We start from the raw sequence: 17,694 nt of genomic DNA on the forward strand, positions 1-17,694 counted from the left end.
CCGACTACTTACAGATCACATGCATAAAAGTGCCACATCATTCACATACCGGAAGTTACTTAATAATCTGCCAGACTCCACTGGAATATTAAAAGAGAAATGGGTTACAGAGGTGGGGGATGTGGACGGCCCGGAATGGCGAGAAGCCTTGGCATCACCTAAAGTAGTAAGCATTTCTGCCAGACTGAGATTAGTTCAACTCAAAATCCTGCATCGAATATACTACACTAGGACCGCCTTATACAAAATGCAGAGAGCATCACATCCATATTGCTTAAGTGGATGCGGGGAAGAGGGTACCTTTTTCCACACTATATGGGAATGCCCACTAATAATGGACTATTGGCGACAGGTGCTACACGCGATATCACAAGCAACGGAAACATCACTCTTACCAGAACCAAAAAGATGTTTGTTAAACATATGGGAACCTAATGACCTCACACGGCATGGGCAAATCTGGACTACACTGGTTCTGTTAATTGCCAAAAGGGACATAGCACAGAAATGGGGAGCGGCCGAAGTGCCGACACTGTCTGCATGGTGTAGGAATATGGACCTAACGATGATCACTGAACGTACAGTATACGCAACCAGAAAGTGTCCACGGAAATGGAATAAGATATGGGCGGCGTGGAATATGTTTAGAGGGAACATTTGTGAAGCACGGACAGACTCAGATGGAGATAGCTCAGATGATGAGATAGAGGGGGAATGACGGGAGGGACAGGAAGGGTAGGTTGAGGACCTGAGAAAGTGATAAGTGATGTAATGCTTTACCAAAAACAAATCTATGTAAGGAACGTGAACTAAGTGAGTAAGGAATGTGTCTGAACAAGTATGTAATACCATGGTTTTTCAAGGTTGTAATAAAAACAAATAAAAAAAAAAAGGCAGATAAAGGGAAATTTGCAGTGCAATAATGCACGTTCCCACGTCTTCAGCCAGCTGACACAGCTGAGAATACTGGGACACCTATGACCACGTAGGGAAATGTTCTGTGGGGGTTTGTGCAATCTCATTTGTTTCCTTAAGGTACAGTTTTTCACAGTGAGCTCCCCCACTAGTGTAAAAAAGAAAAAAAAAAGAAAAGAGTCACCTACCTTGTGACTGGAAAAGACTTCTTCGAACAAAAGCACAAGTTACTACTTGTGTAACGATATATCTGTAAGAGACATTAGTTAGTATTAGATTCCTTACCTTAGAATATCCCCAGGCGTCAGACTGGATCCGGAAACTTTTGCGTAGCAGTACCCTTGCGCGTCGGTAGGCGTCGTCTGCGGCTCCGCGTCCGTCGTCGGCGTCGTGGGCGCCGTGATGACGTCAGTTCTTAGACACAGCTTTTCCGCGCCAGAAACGCAGAGCCATGTTAAAAACCAACACTGGTGCCATTGAAACTAGGGCCCTGAAGGGGACAACCCTAATCCTAGATATTGGTTCGCAGAACGGGGAGGACGGGTGGGTCGGTAAGGAATCTAATACTAACTAATGTCTCTTACAGATATATCGTTACACAAGTAGTAACTTGTGCATCTGAAAGAGACACGTTAGTATTAGATTCCTTACCTTAGAATAGATACCCCAGCAATACCAACCCCGGTGGTGGGGCTGCGAACCAATAATCACACCAGAAAGTCCTGGAGGACGGAACGGCCAAAGAAGCCATCCCTCCGGACTTGGCTGTCCAGGCAGTAGTGTCTTTCAAACGTGTGCAGCGATGCCCACGTAGCTGCCTGACCGATGTCTTGTGAGGGCACACCCCTGCCCAGGGCAGTGGTAGTTGCCGTGGCTCGGGTAGAATGAGCCCGCAATCCAGCAGGGGGCTCCTTCCTAGCCAACGAGTAGCATGCCTGGATACACAAGATGATCCACCGGGAGATGGTCCTCTTGTGCACCGCTTTCCCCTTCTTAGCACCCACGTAACCAACAAAGAGTTGGTCATCCACCCGGAACTGGCGTGTGCGATCCAGATAGAACGAGAGCGCACGTTTTGGGTCCAGACGATGGAGCCGCTCTTCCTCTTTAGAGGGATGCGGTGGCGGAAAGAAGGTAGGCAAGGTGATAGACTGCCCAATGTGGAAGGCCGTGACAACCTTGGGCAGGAAAGATGGTTTGGTACGAAGCACCACTTTGTCCGGATGGACAGAAAGGAAAGGTGGAGTACAAGAAAGAGCCTGGAGCTCACTCACTCTCCTGGCAGAGGTGATGGCAAACAGGAAAGCAGTCTTCAAAGTCAGAAGGCGAAGAGGGCAATTGTGAAGTGGCTCAAAGGGAGCGCACATCAGAAAAGTCAGAACCAGGTTCAAGTCCCACTGAGGCATCACAAACGGAACAGGAGGAAAAGTGTGAGTGATGCCCTTAAGAAATCTGTTTACAATAGGGGACTTGAACAAAGAAGGCTGATCAGGTAGCCTGAGAAAGGCTGAAAGGGCAGAAAGGTAGCCCTTGATAGTGCCCAGAGCAGAGCCCTGCTGGGCAAGAGAAAGAAGGAAGAGAAGAACCTCTGAAAGAGGGGCAGCAAGAGGATCCACAGCCTTTGCTGTGCACCATGCCACAAATCTGTTCCACCTGCAGGCGTATACCGACTTTGTGGAGGGACGCCTGGCTGCCAGAATGGCGTTACAGACTTCAGGAGGCAAGTCAAATGGCCTCAACTGTCGCCGCTCAATCTCCAAGCATGGAGGTGGAGACTGGACAGGTTCGGGTGGAGGACCGTCCCCTGCTGCTGCGACAGAAGGTCCTCCTGAAGAGGCAGACGAACCGGGGGATCGACTGACATACTGAGTAGCTCGGGATACCAGTACCTTCAAGCCCAGTCCGGAGCCACAAGGATGACTTGGGCCCGGTCGCGCCTGATCTTCTTCAGCACTCTGGGCAGAAGTGGTATAGGCGGAAAGGCGTACAACACACCGCAACTCCACTCGGGACGAAAAGCGTCTCCGAGCGAGTGCCGCCTTGGAAATTCGTCCGCCCTGGCGTTCAGAGAACCTGCCAGGTGTTGAACCACCAGGGTCACGCCCTGATGTTCCAGCCATTGCCAAAGGCGCAGAGCCTCCTGGCAAAGGGTCCACGACCCCACCCCGCCCTGTTTGTTGCAGTACCACATGGCGGTGGTGTTGTCCGTGAACACCTGCACTACACTCCCCCGGACAGAGGGGAGGAATGCCTTCAGTGCTAGACGAATCGCCCGTAACTCCAACAGGTTGATGTGGAGTCGAGTCTCCGCCGGAGACCAGAGGCCTCTGATCTCCGCCTCTCCCATGTGGCCTCCCCAGCCCTGGAAGGACGCGTCCGTCACAACTACGTGCTCCGGTTGGGGAAGGGAGAGGGATCTGCCGCAGACCCAATCGCGGTCCGTGAGCCACCACTGCAACTGTCTCGCAGTGCCCTCCGAGATCAGGACATGGTCGGATAGGTTGCCTTGATGCTGGGGCCACTGAAACTTCAGGTCCCACTGCAGAGCCCGCATCCGCCACCTGGCGTGATGCACCAGTAGGATGCAGGAGGCCATCAGCCCCAGAAGCCGCAGCGTCAACCTGACCGAAACCCGGGATAACGGCTGAAAGATGGGAATCAGAGCCTGAATATCCCGGACCCGCTGCTCGGGTGGATAAACCCGAAACTGCGCCGAGTCTAGAACCGCTCCGAGGAAGAGGAGCTTCTGAGAGGGGCACAGGTGTGACTTTGGCACATTGATCGAGAACCCCAGCTGATGCAGGAGGTCTGCCGTAGTCTGGAGGTGGCTGACGACTGTCTGGGGCGAGCCCGCCTTCAACAGCCAGTCGTCGAGGTAGGGGAAGACTGAAACCCCCAACCTGCGCAGATGAGCCGCGACCACCGCCATCACCTTTGTGAACACCCGTGGGGCGCTGGTAAGGCCGAAGGGGAGCACGGTAAACTGAAAGTGCTCGTGGCCAACCGTGAACCGCAGGTAGCGCCGGTGGGTCGGCAGGACGGGGATGTGGAAATAAGCGTCCTGCAAGTCCAACGCTACCATCCAGTCTCCTGGATCCAGGGCAGCTAAGACCTGAGCCAGTGTCAGCATCTTGAACTTCTCCTTCCGGAGGAAGCCGTTGACGTTCCGTAGGTCCAAGATAGGGCGCAGGCCCCCTTTGCCCTTCTTGGGTACCAGGAAGTAGTGGGAGTAGCAACCACACCCTACTTCTGGCCCAGGAACGCGCTCGATGGCCCCTTTGGCCAAGAGGGCCGTAACTTCCTCCTGCAGAAGTCGCAAGTGATCCCCCGATACACGGTGGTTCTGCGGTGGCATGGCTGGAGGAGTCGCCTCGAAGGGGAGGGAGTAGCCCCTTCGGACGATCTGCAGCACCCACCTGTCCGACGTGACAGTGCGCCAGTGGAGGTGGTGATGGCGAACCCTGCCCCCCACTGGCGTCACATGGGCCTGAAAGCACGGACTAGGAGGGTTTTGAGGCGGATGCTGCGGGGGAAGGTGTGGACTGACCTCGCCGCTGCCCACGACCGCCTGGACGGCGGTTCCCACGGCCACCACCGCGTTGGGTATTGCCCTGCGGTGCGTGGCTGGCGGCACGTGCGGGCGCACCCCTTCCGTGGCCACGAAAGGAGTGATAGGCAGCCGGTTGATGGCGTTGGCCCGAGAGGCCTAAGGACTTGGCCGTAGCCCTGGAGTCCTTAAAACGCTCAAGCGCATGGTCTGCCTTGTCGCCAAAGAGGCGACGGCCATCGAACGGCATGTCCATGAGCGTGCTCTGGACATCTGCCGAGAAGTTGGCGGACCTCAGCCAGGCGTGACGTCTGACCGCCACCGTCGTTGCCATCGCTCTACCCAGCGAGTCAGTGGTATCCAGCCCACACTTGATGGAATACTTGGCTGCATCCCGGCCTCCACAAGGGCTTGGCCGAGTTTGGCCCGTACCTCCAACGGACACTCTGGCAGCACTTCCGCGACCTTATCCCACACAGAGTGGGTGTAACGTCCCACGAGGCAGGCGGTGTTGGAAGACCGCAGGCCCAAACTAATGGATGAGAAGATCTTCTTCCCGTACTGGTCATACCTCTTGGATTCCCGATCCGGCGGGGCCGACGGGAATGCGGTTTGGGAATTGGAGGCCTGGATGACCAGGCTCTCGGGGGTAGGGTGGGAGGACAGAAAACATGGGTTGCCCGGGGCTGGGCGGTGGCGTCTGGCCACGTTCCTATCTACGGGCGAACCCGTAGCGGGCTTGGACCAAGTGCCCAGAAGAACGTCAGTCAAGGCCTCATTAAAGGGCAGCAGAGGCTCGGCCGAGCTTGACTGCGGTTTAAGGACCTCAGTGAGGAGGTTAGTCCTCACGGCCGCGACGGGGAGCTCAAGGTTCAAGGCCTTGGCAGCCCTCATCAGCACCACACTATATGTTGCCCCCTCCTCCGCCAGTGTCTGGAGAGGTGTCCAGGCCACTGGCCTCCCCAAGGTCTCCTGTCCAGTCCTCATGAGACTGACACTCCCTGGTCAGAGGGTCCTCAGACCCCTCCCAGTCCTCTCCTTCACCCATCTCCTGAAATTCAGGGTCCTCAACCAACGGGGCCTGTTCATAAAAGTGAAATTCACCTAACGGCGTCTGGAGCGGCGCCCAACGGGGCCGTCCCGACGACCGAACAGGAACGGAAGCGGGACCGGGGTCGGCGCCGCCCGAGGACGGCGCCGGAGGCGACACCTGAGGGTCCGACGCCGGGGAGGCCGTCAGATCCACCAGCGACGAACCAGATCCCGAAGGAGGACCAGCGGCGTCCTGCGGCGTCGGGATAACAGGGACCTGCGGCGCTGGGCCCGAAGGCATCGGCGGCGTCGGGGCCGTAGCCGCCGACCCGCTAGGGCTCCCAGACGGGTCCGCTGGGCCCGGAGGCGCCGCGGAGCCCGTCGGAGGAGAGAGTTTCCTCATGGCCATGAGGAAGCGCTCGACCTCCTCCGGCGTCGCGTTGAGCCCAGGGACCGTAGGGTATGGGGCTGGACGCGGCGCCCGCGACTCTGACGGAGCCGCGTGGGCGGTGTCACTGGAACCCCCGGCCGCATCGCGCGAGCGTCGGGGGGAGTCCGAGGAGCGATGACGCCGCTTGGACTTCTTGTGCCGCTTACCTGACGACGACTTCGACCCGGAGGAGTGCGGCCTACTCTCGGAGCTGTGGTGGCTCCGGGCCCGCGACCTGTCCCTCGACCTCCCATGGGATCGGGACCTCTCACGGCGCGGGGCCGACTGCCGGAGTTCGAGGCGCCTACGGGACCGCTCCCGCCTGGCTTTCGAAGAGAGGGCCCGGCAGTCGGAGCAGGCCTTGTCGTCGTGGTCGACGCCCAAACACGACAAACACACACGGTGAGGATCCGTGACCGACATCAGCCGGTCGCAATCGTCGCAATGCTTGAAGCCGGGCATCCCTATCGGCACCGTTCCGGAGTCGAGAGACTTCGAAATAGTAATCAAAAAGGATCAAAAAGTTTAGTCAAAATTAACTAGGGTTACTGCTTTTTCCAGATCTGCTCTTGCTGGCGCGGAAAAAAGAAGAACTGACGTCAGCACGCGGAGGCGGCGTCTAAGTACTCTGACGACGTCATCACGGCGCCCACGACGCCGACGACGGACGCGGAGCCGCAGACGACGCCTACCGACGCGCAAGGGTACTGCTACGCAAAAGTTTCCGGATCCAGTCTGACGCCTGGGGATATTCTAAGGTAAGGAATCTAATAGTAACGTGTCTCTTTCAGATACAAAGTGCAAACATCCGGGCCCAACACCAGATGGCGATCTATGCGTTACATGTAATCTACAGCTCACATGCCTCGAACACAGACATTCTTTCACTGAAGATGATCTGGTAGCTCAGTGGACAAATACAGCCATGTCAAAACAATCTGTGCTTGACCTCATTGGTACAGGGTCAAATCCTGGCAGGTCCACTCAGGCTTTCACCTTCCAAGGTCAATCAAATGAGTACCACTGAGTCTAATCACAAAAAGCACATGTTATTTAGAACCAAGAAGCCACAATAAGAAGTGTGCTTTCCAAAAACAGGTTATGTTTTGAAAGCAAGAGAAATTAAGCCACACAAAAATCTTGTGGGTCTGAAGCAGCCTTATTCTTCCCACTAAGGGGCATTTCATAAATAGTGAAAACATATAAGAAAATCCTCCCTTCAAAATGCTGTTAAGAGGGTGAGAAATAATCCAGTTCTCAAGCTAAAACTCTAACAAAATGGGGTGACAAAACCTTAAAAGTGTTCTGAGATCATCTGCGCAAAAGTAGGAAAAAATAACGAAGCAATTGAGGCAACTGCTACTTAAAGGCACGCTGGGAGATGGAAGTAACTGGTCCTTAACCCCTTCGGTGCTCATGACGGAGCGGTTCCGTCATGAGCGCCGGTTGGGCTGTGCTCATGACGGAACCGTTCCGTCATGACCACACCCGTTTTTAAGAACGTTCAGCACAGCGCGAAAATTTGCGCCGCGCTGAACGGGTTAAAGGGACAGTTCATGTTTTAATTTGGTTTATATTTCAAGCTGCAATGTTCACTTATGTTAAAATAAGAAAGTTTATGATAGTTTGTGCCTGTGTTTGCTCACCTCCTTAGAGTAGTTTGCTGAAGTTTGGAATTGATGTTTTCTGCAGTCTCTGCACACAGGTAGACACTGTTTACATTTACTACTACAAAATTTACTACTACAAAATGGCAAAGGAAGCTCTGATCCCGCACTTTGTGACAGTCCTTAACCTAGCCATAACTTCGGGCAAATTCCCGTTGATTTGGAAGGCCGCTGTGGTTAGGCCCATCCTGAAAAAACGTTCTTTAGATCAGTCTAATCTAAAAAAAAATCCGGCTGATCTCCCTTTTGCCTCTCCCTGCCAAAATTCTGGAATCCCATCTGAATTCACACTTGAGTACGTACCTGAGGGAAAACCAGATTTTAGATGTTTCCCAACATGGGTTTAGGCGGGCTCACAGTACGGAGACTGCTCGGACCATGGTGTTGGACAATATCCGAGTGCAGGTTGATGCTGGGCACACCACTCGCCTTATCTTACTTGATCTTACCACCGCATTTGATACCCTGTCTCCCCCGAGACTGGTGGCGCGCCTTAAGGAGATTGGGATGGGGGCCCGGCCCTGGACCTGCTTGCCTCATTCCTCAGCCAGCGGTCTCAAACCGTTAGAATGGGCAATTTTTACTCGAAATCGTCCCCCCTGGTCTGTGGGGTGCCTCAGGGCTACTCCTTGAGCCCCACCCTTTTTAATATCTACGTGGCCCCACTGGCTAGGGTGGTCAAATCTTTCAGCCTGGAGGTCCTGTCTTATGCCGATGATACTCAAATCATGGTCTCTATTACTCATAAGGCCAAGGACTCTGCGAAAAATTTCAAAGACTGTATGACAGCCGTCTCTTCATGGATGGTCCAAAATTACCTCAAATTAAATGGTGAAAAGACGGAAGTCCTGATTTTCGGGGACAACTGTGGCATCTGGTCGAGTGAGTGGTGGCCCTATTCTCTGGGCACCAGTCCTACGCCGGTATCCTATGGAAAGAATCTTGGAGTGGTGGTCGATGACTGCCTTTCCATGACTCGTCAGGTCTCCAAAACAGTGGCTACGTGCTTTAGACTAATCAGAGTCATACAAAAAATTTCGCAGTTTTTGTCATCGGAAGCGCGGAAAAGGGTGGTCTTGGCCTTAATATTGGCCAGGTTGGACTACTGTAACGCCCTTTATTTGGGAATTAACAAGGGTCAGTTACGCCGCCTTCAGCTGGTGCAAAATGCCGCCGCCAGGCTGGTGCTAAATCTCCCCAAGTATTCCTCGGCTTCATCCTCTCTCTGTTCACTGCACTGGCTCCCAGTGGAGCGCAGAGTTCTGTTTAAAACCTTATGTCTCGCTCACAATGCATACTATGGACATGGCCCTGTGGGCATAAAAAACATCTTTCATAGGTATGCACCTGCCAGAAACCTTAGGTCAATCAATGAAAACCTGCTGTCGATTCCCAGATTTAAAAAGATGAGATGGGGTGGGAGAGCCTTTTTGCTAGCCGCAGCCAAGGCATGGAATTCCCTACCAGCCTCCCTCTCAGGCCAGCAAGATCATTTAATCTTTCGCAAGACCCTTAAGACCTGGCTGTATCCTGTGAGACTGGCTTGAGCTCCTTTACCGGTCTGCCTGTAGGTATGTCTTTACATAGCGCCTTGATGCCCTTGGGCTTAGTTCGCACTCAAATACATCTCTTCTTCATTCATTCATTCATTCATACTATAATTGAAGATCCTACAATGCAGATCAAGTAAATCATTTTCTTAACTTTTCACAATATCAATATAATCAATATCGGTCGACAGTTCCTCTGCAACCTTTCCAATTGGCACTGTTTTGACATATCAGGCCACTTGAATTATTACGTATTAATTTAAAGCCTATGATACTTATCCTGTCCCCCCCAACTATTGTATTTCTACTCAGTAAGCAAATATCTCTTCCTTAAGTCTGCTTTTATCTTAATACCTTTGTACTTCGAATGCTGCCTCCTTTTTGCTGTCATCCTCAGGAATTAACTTTAATTTATCCTATCTCTAGTTTTCAAATGGTTATGTATGAGTACTCAAGCCTACCATCTTTCTCAGGTAACTAACCATTGGCATGTCATCATTCTCATCGTAGTTCTTCCATCATGATCATTTTGTGCGCCCCAGTAATCCTGTGTGCAATTGCATTTACAGTAACTGCTTTGCCATCAAACTCTTGAACAGCTGCACAAAGCCAACAACTCCACCCCTGCACCAATTAATATTTTCCATTCGCCGAAAATTATATTGCCTGCGCCCTGTCTCAAATAGGTAAGTATTATACTGTACTAAATGTAGGAGGAACACTGTACTGTTGTGTAGATATAGGTATAGTGCGTCAATGAAAAGCATATCAACTTAAATATGAAAATGCGCCATATGCTTGTAAATCTGCTCTTAGAGAATCTTATATGAGACATAAGTATTTTCTGTATGTAGGCACATTTGGATGAAGGCAATTCAGGTTTAGTGAGTTACTACATTAATCTACGACAGACTAAGAAGCCAACACATTTTTTAGAATATTTTGCAGTCAGTTCTTATGCATGATAGAGTACATTATTTTAGAGCTCTGATTTTTACTGTTAACAACGTTCTTTCAAAATGAAAGAAATAATCATGACATGCATTTACCTGCATATCGTTGACTCCCCTAGAATCAGAATCAGACGTGTCTCTGTATGCTGAACTAGCCATTTCTACATCAGTGGAGGCTCGACTCCTTTTCTTAAGTGGTTTGCAGGAATCTGAAATCTCGCTGGCACCTTGATAAAACATTTAGAATTACTACCAAAGCAATCCAATTAACAGTCAATTTTGCACTTTGACTTTACAGTTTCATACATATAATGAAAAATGTAAGAAAATGTGTGGTCATAATTGCCAATAGAATGGGTTCTGAAATAAAGTTCTGATGAAGTAGAATCTAACTGTCAAATGCGGACTAACCAGCCACACTTGAGAAATATAGAGTCCTTTAGAAGTTGCATGTGCCTCCTTCAGTTTAAACGTATTTCTGTAGAGTAAGGAAATGTTAAGCAGATAGCAAGAGCTTTGTCATTCAAAATAACAACAAAAAAGCTTTAACAAATGTGTTTAATAAAATGTAAAACAAGAAATATTAATACAAAATTCTCAGAAAAAGGGGAGAGTAAAGACAGCAGGTGACATTGAGTTTTTTGTCATTTGGAAAAAAAGAAACAGCCTATCAGTTCCTGCCTATATAGGCACAGTTAACAAAAACGTTTTAAGGTACCTGAGATTTAGATAAAGGCCTTCTGTAAAGCAAGGCAGGTTTCCAGCTGTCCTGAATTTACTACACTAAAAGAAAATGTTACTTACCTTAGGTAAGGATATTTCTGGTGAATACTCTATTTAACAGCAAATTCCTAATCTTGTGATCACCTCCAGGACCTAAGTTTGGATATGGAGATTTTTCTCAGCAACTCCATCGCGCATCGGTAGGTGGCGTTGTGCAACTCTGCATTAGGTCTCTCCCAGATGTGACATCAGGGCTCCTACATAACAGCCATCTTCGTCCATTGTCAGTTTATTTCTCTTTGTTGCCCACGCCATCAGACACAGAGCCAATATACCGATCTCTAGATTATAATCTCATTAACATGAACTAGAGGATTCCATTGAATTAAAAAATGACGAGGAGCGAACGTCAGTGAGAAATCTGTGATTCGATAAGAGTATCCAGTAGATGGATACTTCTACCCACAGATTCCTCACCTTGTGAAGAGATACCCAAATAGTATCTACCCATGTGGTGGAACAGCAGACTGTCTCAGACCTGGAAATTATGCTGGACAGACTGGGCCAAAATCTCTTCCGGGCAGCCCTGGTTATCTAGGCAGTGGTGTTTCGTAAACGTGTGAACTGATGCCCACATAGCTGCCTGGCACTCTGCGCACCAGCATAGTGGTAGAAGCTTCTTCTCTGGTAGAATAAGAGAGAAGACATTCTGAAAGCGGTTTCTTGGCCAGCGCAACAAAGATCTTAATGCATAAGATTAAAAAGTCTGGAGATTGTTCTCTTGTTTACACAATTACCGTTTGTGGCACCAGAGAAACTCACAAAGAACTGATCTTCCACTCGATTTTTTTTTTTAATTTTCAAAACCTTTATTGAGGAAATTCAAGTCAGATACATTACACTGTGCTACGCAGCAACTCAAATCGACACAATACAAACCAAGCGTTCGGAAACTAGTCAACTACACCTGGCAAGAAGCATAAATACATTAAGGCAGAGTCTCAACCTCAGTTCACAGGGATACCTCCCCTTTTGGGGGTCACACACTAGGCCAGGACTACAGTGATGGGTGCCACAGGGCGGGGGAATCAATGTTGGGATGGGGGGCAGTCACCAACCAGCACCGGCGGCCACCGCGGACCCAGAGACGGCAGAGAGCGCGGGAGAGGCAGCACCACTTGAATGGGTACGGGAGAGGAAGTAAGTAACCAAAGGGCCCCAGATGTCAACCGGTCGGGACCTGGCAGGTAGCAAGTCCCAGAAATCAGATAACAGATTCTGACACGAGAGGCATCCTCAAGCCAGCACTCGACTCTAGGAGCAGGTCTGCGACCCCAACACATGGCCACCCTACGCCTGGCCAGTACTAGCAGCATTGCAATCAGACATCGAGAGGCGTCTGGTCAGAATTTTACAAATCCAAGAAGACACAGGGGAGGGTCGGGCTGCGCTGCACCGAGGTACTAGTATTGTTAGAAATCGTGGAGCACACCGCCTGCCAGAATTCGAAGACCTTGGGGCAAAGCCACGCTAAATGTGCAAAGTCCGCGACGGGGGCAGCACAGCGCATGCAAGCGTCACTTGGTATTAGTCAGAGCTTGTGGAGCTGGGCAGGGGTGCAATACAGCCAGTGCAAAAATGTTAAACGTATCAGACGGAGCCGATAATTTGGTGACAGCTTCTTTGTCTGATTGCAGCAGTTTAGCCAGTCAGCCTGCATAATGTCAATACCAAGATCGGCACCCCACGCCTCCCGCGCCCGGTCAGCAGAAATAGAGGTGGACGTCAGCGTAAGAGCATATAGTTTGGTGACTAATTTGTGTGGGGATGGGGAAGAGTACATGAAATCCAGGGCCGGCATAGTAGGTGGGGACTGAGGAAATGTAGAGTGAAGTTTCCGGCAAATAGCACGCAACGGGTAAAATTGAAGCGTGTCGAGAGGGCTCGAGGAATCAAGAGGGGAGTAGAAAGTATTCCCTGGGTAGTGGTCCGCAACTGTCCGCAAACTCAAACGCGTCACATGCCTAGACATGCCAGAAGGATGAAGAGGGGGAAAGTCAGGGTGGTTCACTAATGGCACAGCATTTGCAGATAGTAAGGGAAGATCAGAGAGCCGGTGAAGACCGGACCAAGCCCAGCGCAAAGTCTCGACAGTGTCAACCTCTGCTCGCCGGCGCAACACCGGCGCAAACAGAGCTGTGGATAGTGGCCAGGGGAATGCTACATCTGTCTCAACTGCAACGTGAGGTTGATAGGGGGTAGGGTGAATCCAGAAGTGCAGAAAACTGGCCTGGGCGCACAAGGCTTAGATCTTGAAGTCAGGAGCACCCATGCCTCCGACAGACATGGGGAGGGTGATGATGTCATACGTGTCTCGTGGCTGTTTCCCCGCCCAAACAAGCGAAATGATACGGGATCATAATTATCTTCCACTCGATGTTCATTGGTTCAATCAATGTAGAAGCCGAGAGCTCTCCTGGGTTCAAGGTGATGGAGTCTTTTTTCCTCTTTAAATGGATGAGATGGGGTTAACCAAGCTGGCAGTTTAAAAGACTGCCCCATGTGGAAAGGTGTAACAACCTTTGGTAGGAATGCTGCTCCTCCAAGAACCAGTTTCTCTGGCAAAAAGGTGGTATACGGCAACTGGACAGACAGCACTTGTAGCACAGTCAAGACGCGCTAACGCAATTGCTATGAGGAAGAAGGTCTTCAGTGTGAGGAGGTGGAGAGAACAATTGTGCACTGGTTCAAACAGGGCACACTAGTTAAGTGAAAAATAAACTAAGGTCCTATTTAAGAATCACAAAAGGTGTTGGCAGAAACATATAAATCACCCCTTTCAGGAAATGTATCATAACATGTGATTTGAAAAATGTTGGTTGATCAGGAATGCTTGTAAAAAGGCTGAGAGGGTAAATAAGCAACCTCTGATTGTTGCCACATCAAGGCCTTGCTGGGACAATGAATGAAACACTAACAGTATGTCAGCAACTGTGTTTGTAAAGGCTGAATGCTGTTGGAAGAACACCAAACAACATAGTTCTCTCAGTGAGGAGCATAAGCCTTCCAAGATAACATCAATTACTTCGGGAGAAAGATCAAAATCCATCAACTGCTGCAGCTCAATCTCCATGCATGGAGTTATAGTTGTGCAGATTTGGATGCAGGACTCTGCCCTGCTACTGAGACAGGAGGCAGCCAGAGCAGAGGACATATGCTCATGGTCAGTAGTTCAGAGTTCCATACTCTCCTCACCCACTACGGGGCCACCAGGATGACTTGGGTCCAGTCTTTCCCGATCTTCATGTGAACTCTGGGTAGGAAAGGTAGAAGAAGGGCAGCATATCTCAAGCTCCATTCGAAGAAAAAGGCGTCTCTGATCATCACAAACTGCCTTGGGAACTCTAGTCACAGAAAGGTTTCAACACTAAGCATTCTCTGCAGTGGCGAAAATATCAGCCCAGTGTTCTCTCCATTTTTTGGAGGACCCCAGTACCTACTCAGTGTACAGCAGCCATTTGTGATCTGCAAGACAATGGCGGAGTTCTTACTCCCTGGCATTTAAAGATCCTGCCAGGAGCTTTGTGACCAGGGCTGTGTCTCCGCCATTCAGCCACTTCCAGAGGCACTTTGTACAGAACCCAGAACCCCATCCTCCCTTATTTATTGCAGTACCACATCAAGGTAGTGGTCAGTAACAACCCGTACCAGTTCCCCCAATAATGTTTGGGAAGAACACTTTCAGTGCCAAGCTAATCGGATGCAACTCTAACAAGTTGATGTGGAGGCAAGCTTCCGGCAGAGACCAGATTCATCTAATCTCCACCTCTCCCAGATAACCACCTCAAAGCAGCAATCACGCATCCATCACAACCATTTGCTCTTAGTGGAGCAGGGAGAGGTGCCTGTCACAGGTCGCGTTGCTGCCAAGAAGCTAGTACTGCTGCAGTTCTTCTGTAGTCTCCTCCAACACCTGGATGAAATTCAAAAGGCTCCCTTGGTTTTAAGCCCACTGAGAATTCAGATCCCACTGGGAAGCCTGCATGTGCCACCAAGCATGGTTCACCACCGAGACGCAGAAGGCCAAGAAGCAAATAAGCCTCAGAGCCACTCTCACTGTGACCCAGGTCAAGGGTTGAAACGCCGAGATCATAGCCCGAAAGTTGTAGACCAGTTAAGGTGGAGGGAAGGCTCGGAAGTGCATGATGTCCAGGATGGCTTCAGTGAAGGGCAACAGTTGTGAAGGAGTCAGGTGTGACTTTGGTACGTTGATGGAAAAGCCCCAACAATGTCAACAGGTTGGCCTTCGCCTTGAGGTAGTTTGCAACTGTTTGGGGCAAGCCTGTCTTCAGCGGCAGAGGCGCTAGGGGGCGCACAGCGGAATGGCTGCCTAGCTGTGCAGCTCCACCGGGCGAATCTCAAAATCGCCATTAAAACATATAAAATCAGACCGCGGCGGTTCAGCAGGCACACCAACGAGGATAGGAATATGTCGTGCATGTGAGGGATGGCAGGAGAGGAGCCTCAACATACTGGTGTCGCAACGCAGGCTGAAAGTCTCGGTGAGCTCCGCGAACCAACATAGCGGACGGCATTCTGCTAGCAGCGCTTGGAGACTGAATACGCCAACACCACTGAGAGTGAGCGTGCATACGCGGTGAAAAGGCATAAGAAGAAGTGATCGCTTGCAGTGGGTGATGCACGGGACACAGAACGGGCGAGCATCGACAGGAAATATGGAAGGGTAATGGCGAAAATGAAGGTATGAGGCTGGCACAACGAAACGGAACACCCCCGGTCCTTAATATCCATGTCGGCGCTTAGGCTTGTAGCGCGACCCACCCTGGGCACACACAGGGCAAAATAAAACAACGGAACATATTTACAGTGCCAGGTATAAAGACAACGATCCCCCCCAATGCCTATCGTACTACTTATTAACTGCCGAGAGACGGTGGGAAACAAAATGGCGGCGCCCGTATACGGATAAGTTCGGAGCGCGCTTCACACGAGACTAGGCTCAAGGGAGTTATCCTTCACAAGAAACGATATAGCGCTCGCAGACTCTCAGCCCTACGAACAATAAGGAGGAAAGGGTGCCGTATATTTGACTGGATAAGGTGGGAGCCCTCGCAGTGTGCACGCAAGCCTCGGGATGCAAGGCGCGAAATGCTAAACCCCCACACAGGCGTCTAATGCGGAATCCACGTGGCCACCCTCTCACTACAAGAGCGGAGGGGTGCTCAACCACGACTGCCAAATGCGCGGGAATGGAGAAAGTCCTAGAAGTGATTAAAGCCAAGTCAGAGGAGTTGGAAGCTAGGTCGAGACGGAACAACATACGTATAGCAGGTCTGCCAGAATCGACCAACACAGGCCGAATGGAGCCATATGTGGAACAACTATGCAAAGACCTGTTTGGCCCTGAAAATCTATCGCCGATATTCATTATCGAAAAGCACATCGATCCTTGGCGCCGAGGCCAAAACCGGGAGCCCCTCCTAGACCGATCGTGGCAAGAGTCCTGAATTACCGCGACAGAGACACTGTGCTCAGGTTGGCGAGGGAAAAAGGTGAGATCCAACATCAGGGAAACAAACTAGAATTCTTTCCGGACTTCACGGTTGCAGTACAACAGGCACGCAAAGAGTTCAACGATGTTAAAGTCAAACTTCGAGACTTACAGATCCCATATGCCATGCTGTATCCTGCTCGCCTTCGGATTACGTGGGAGGACAAACCAATTTTCTTATCAACCCCGAAAGCTGCAATGGATTTCATCAAAACAGCGGTTGCCAAAGGTAAACGGTCCAATCGCAGAGACAGACACACTGAGTCAGATTAAAGGTAAGACCTTCTGTTGAACACTGCGCGGAGCTTGCCCAAACGAAAGACCTACGGGTATAGGAGAGTAAGGTTATGCTCCTCATGAACTACGAAACCCACCATGTGACTCCTAACCATAACGAGTGAAGTGAATAGTGAGACACTGGGAGGTGTGGGTATCATGTAGTAGAGAGGCGCCGTTTGGACAATTGAGAGGAGGTTCAGTATGTTAAACATAGCAGAAGGACATAAAAAGCTAAAGGGTATAGACTTTTACTATGATGCAGTATACAACCTCTGAGAAAATGATGGAAATACTCCTTGTTTCTTGTCACGAAATGTATGACTGTTCTGAGCACCTATGGTTCCAGAGACTTATAATCAGACTGGTGTTGCTATGTGACCTAGGCGGTCTGTTTACAGTACATAGATTAGCCCACATCCTTTAACTAGGATGGGGTAGCGCGCCCTCGGCGGACCTCTACAAGGGCAGTCCCCGAAAAGTTATGTTGACACCAACAGTTATAAGGGTAAAATGGCTTCAGCAGAATTGGGTTGCTGGAGTGGGTGGGTACTGGGGTAGTTGGGGTTTGTTGTTTTTTTAACTACCTGGGCGATTGAGATGCACTGCTGTACGCAGACGTGTGAAAACTGCTAATAGGTCAATGTCAAGCATTATGATGCTGTGCAATACGGTGCTGAAATTTAAGGGGAGGGAATGTTACACGCGGTACAAACAGATAGTCGTGCAGAAAATATGAGTAGAGATAGCCTGAAATTACTAACGTGGAATGTGAGAGGCCTTACCAATCCCAAAAAGGTCAGACAGATATTTGCATGTCTTGATAGACAACATATAGATATAGCATTGCTTCAAGAGACCCACATGGACCCTAAAGTGCATAGAGCTATTGGTACACGTTGGGCGGAGTCGAACCATTCAGCGGCATACTCATCCTATTCCAGAGGGGTTATGACACTGGTCAAAAAGGGCACTAACTACAGAATTGCGCGTACAATTGTCGATAAAAATGGAAGATATGTAATTGTG

At 50.2% G+C, this 17,694-nt stretch overlaps 1 protein-coding gene across 4 annotated transcripts in view; it reads right to left on the reverse strand.

The window, feature by feature from the left end:
- Window positions 1-17,694, reverse strand: part of NSD3 (nuclear receptor binding SET domain protein 3) — a 1,711,795-nt gene that overhangs the window by 810,410 nt on the left and 883,691 nt on the right. For all 4 annotated transcript variants that reach the window (XM_078666314.1, XM_078666313.1, XM_078666315.1 and 1 more), the window contains exon 10: window positions 10,191-10,321. In XM_078666314.1, coding sequence (XP_078522440.1) covers window positions 10,191-10,321 — 131 coding nt within the window. The remainder of the gene's footprint in view (window positions 1-10,190; window positions 10,322-17,694) is intronic.

The sequence above is a fragment of the Lissotriton helveticus genome, chromosome 11 (assembly GCF_964261635.1).
Source record: "Lissotriton helveticus chromosome 11, aLisHel1.1, whole genome shotgun sequence".
Taxonomy (NCBI): Eukaryota; Metazoa; Chordata; class Amphibia; order Caudata; family Salamandridae; genus Lissotriton; species Lissotriton helveticus.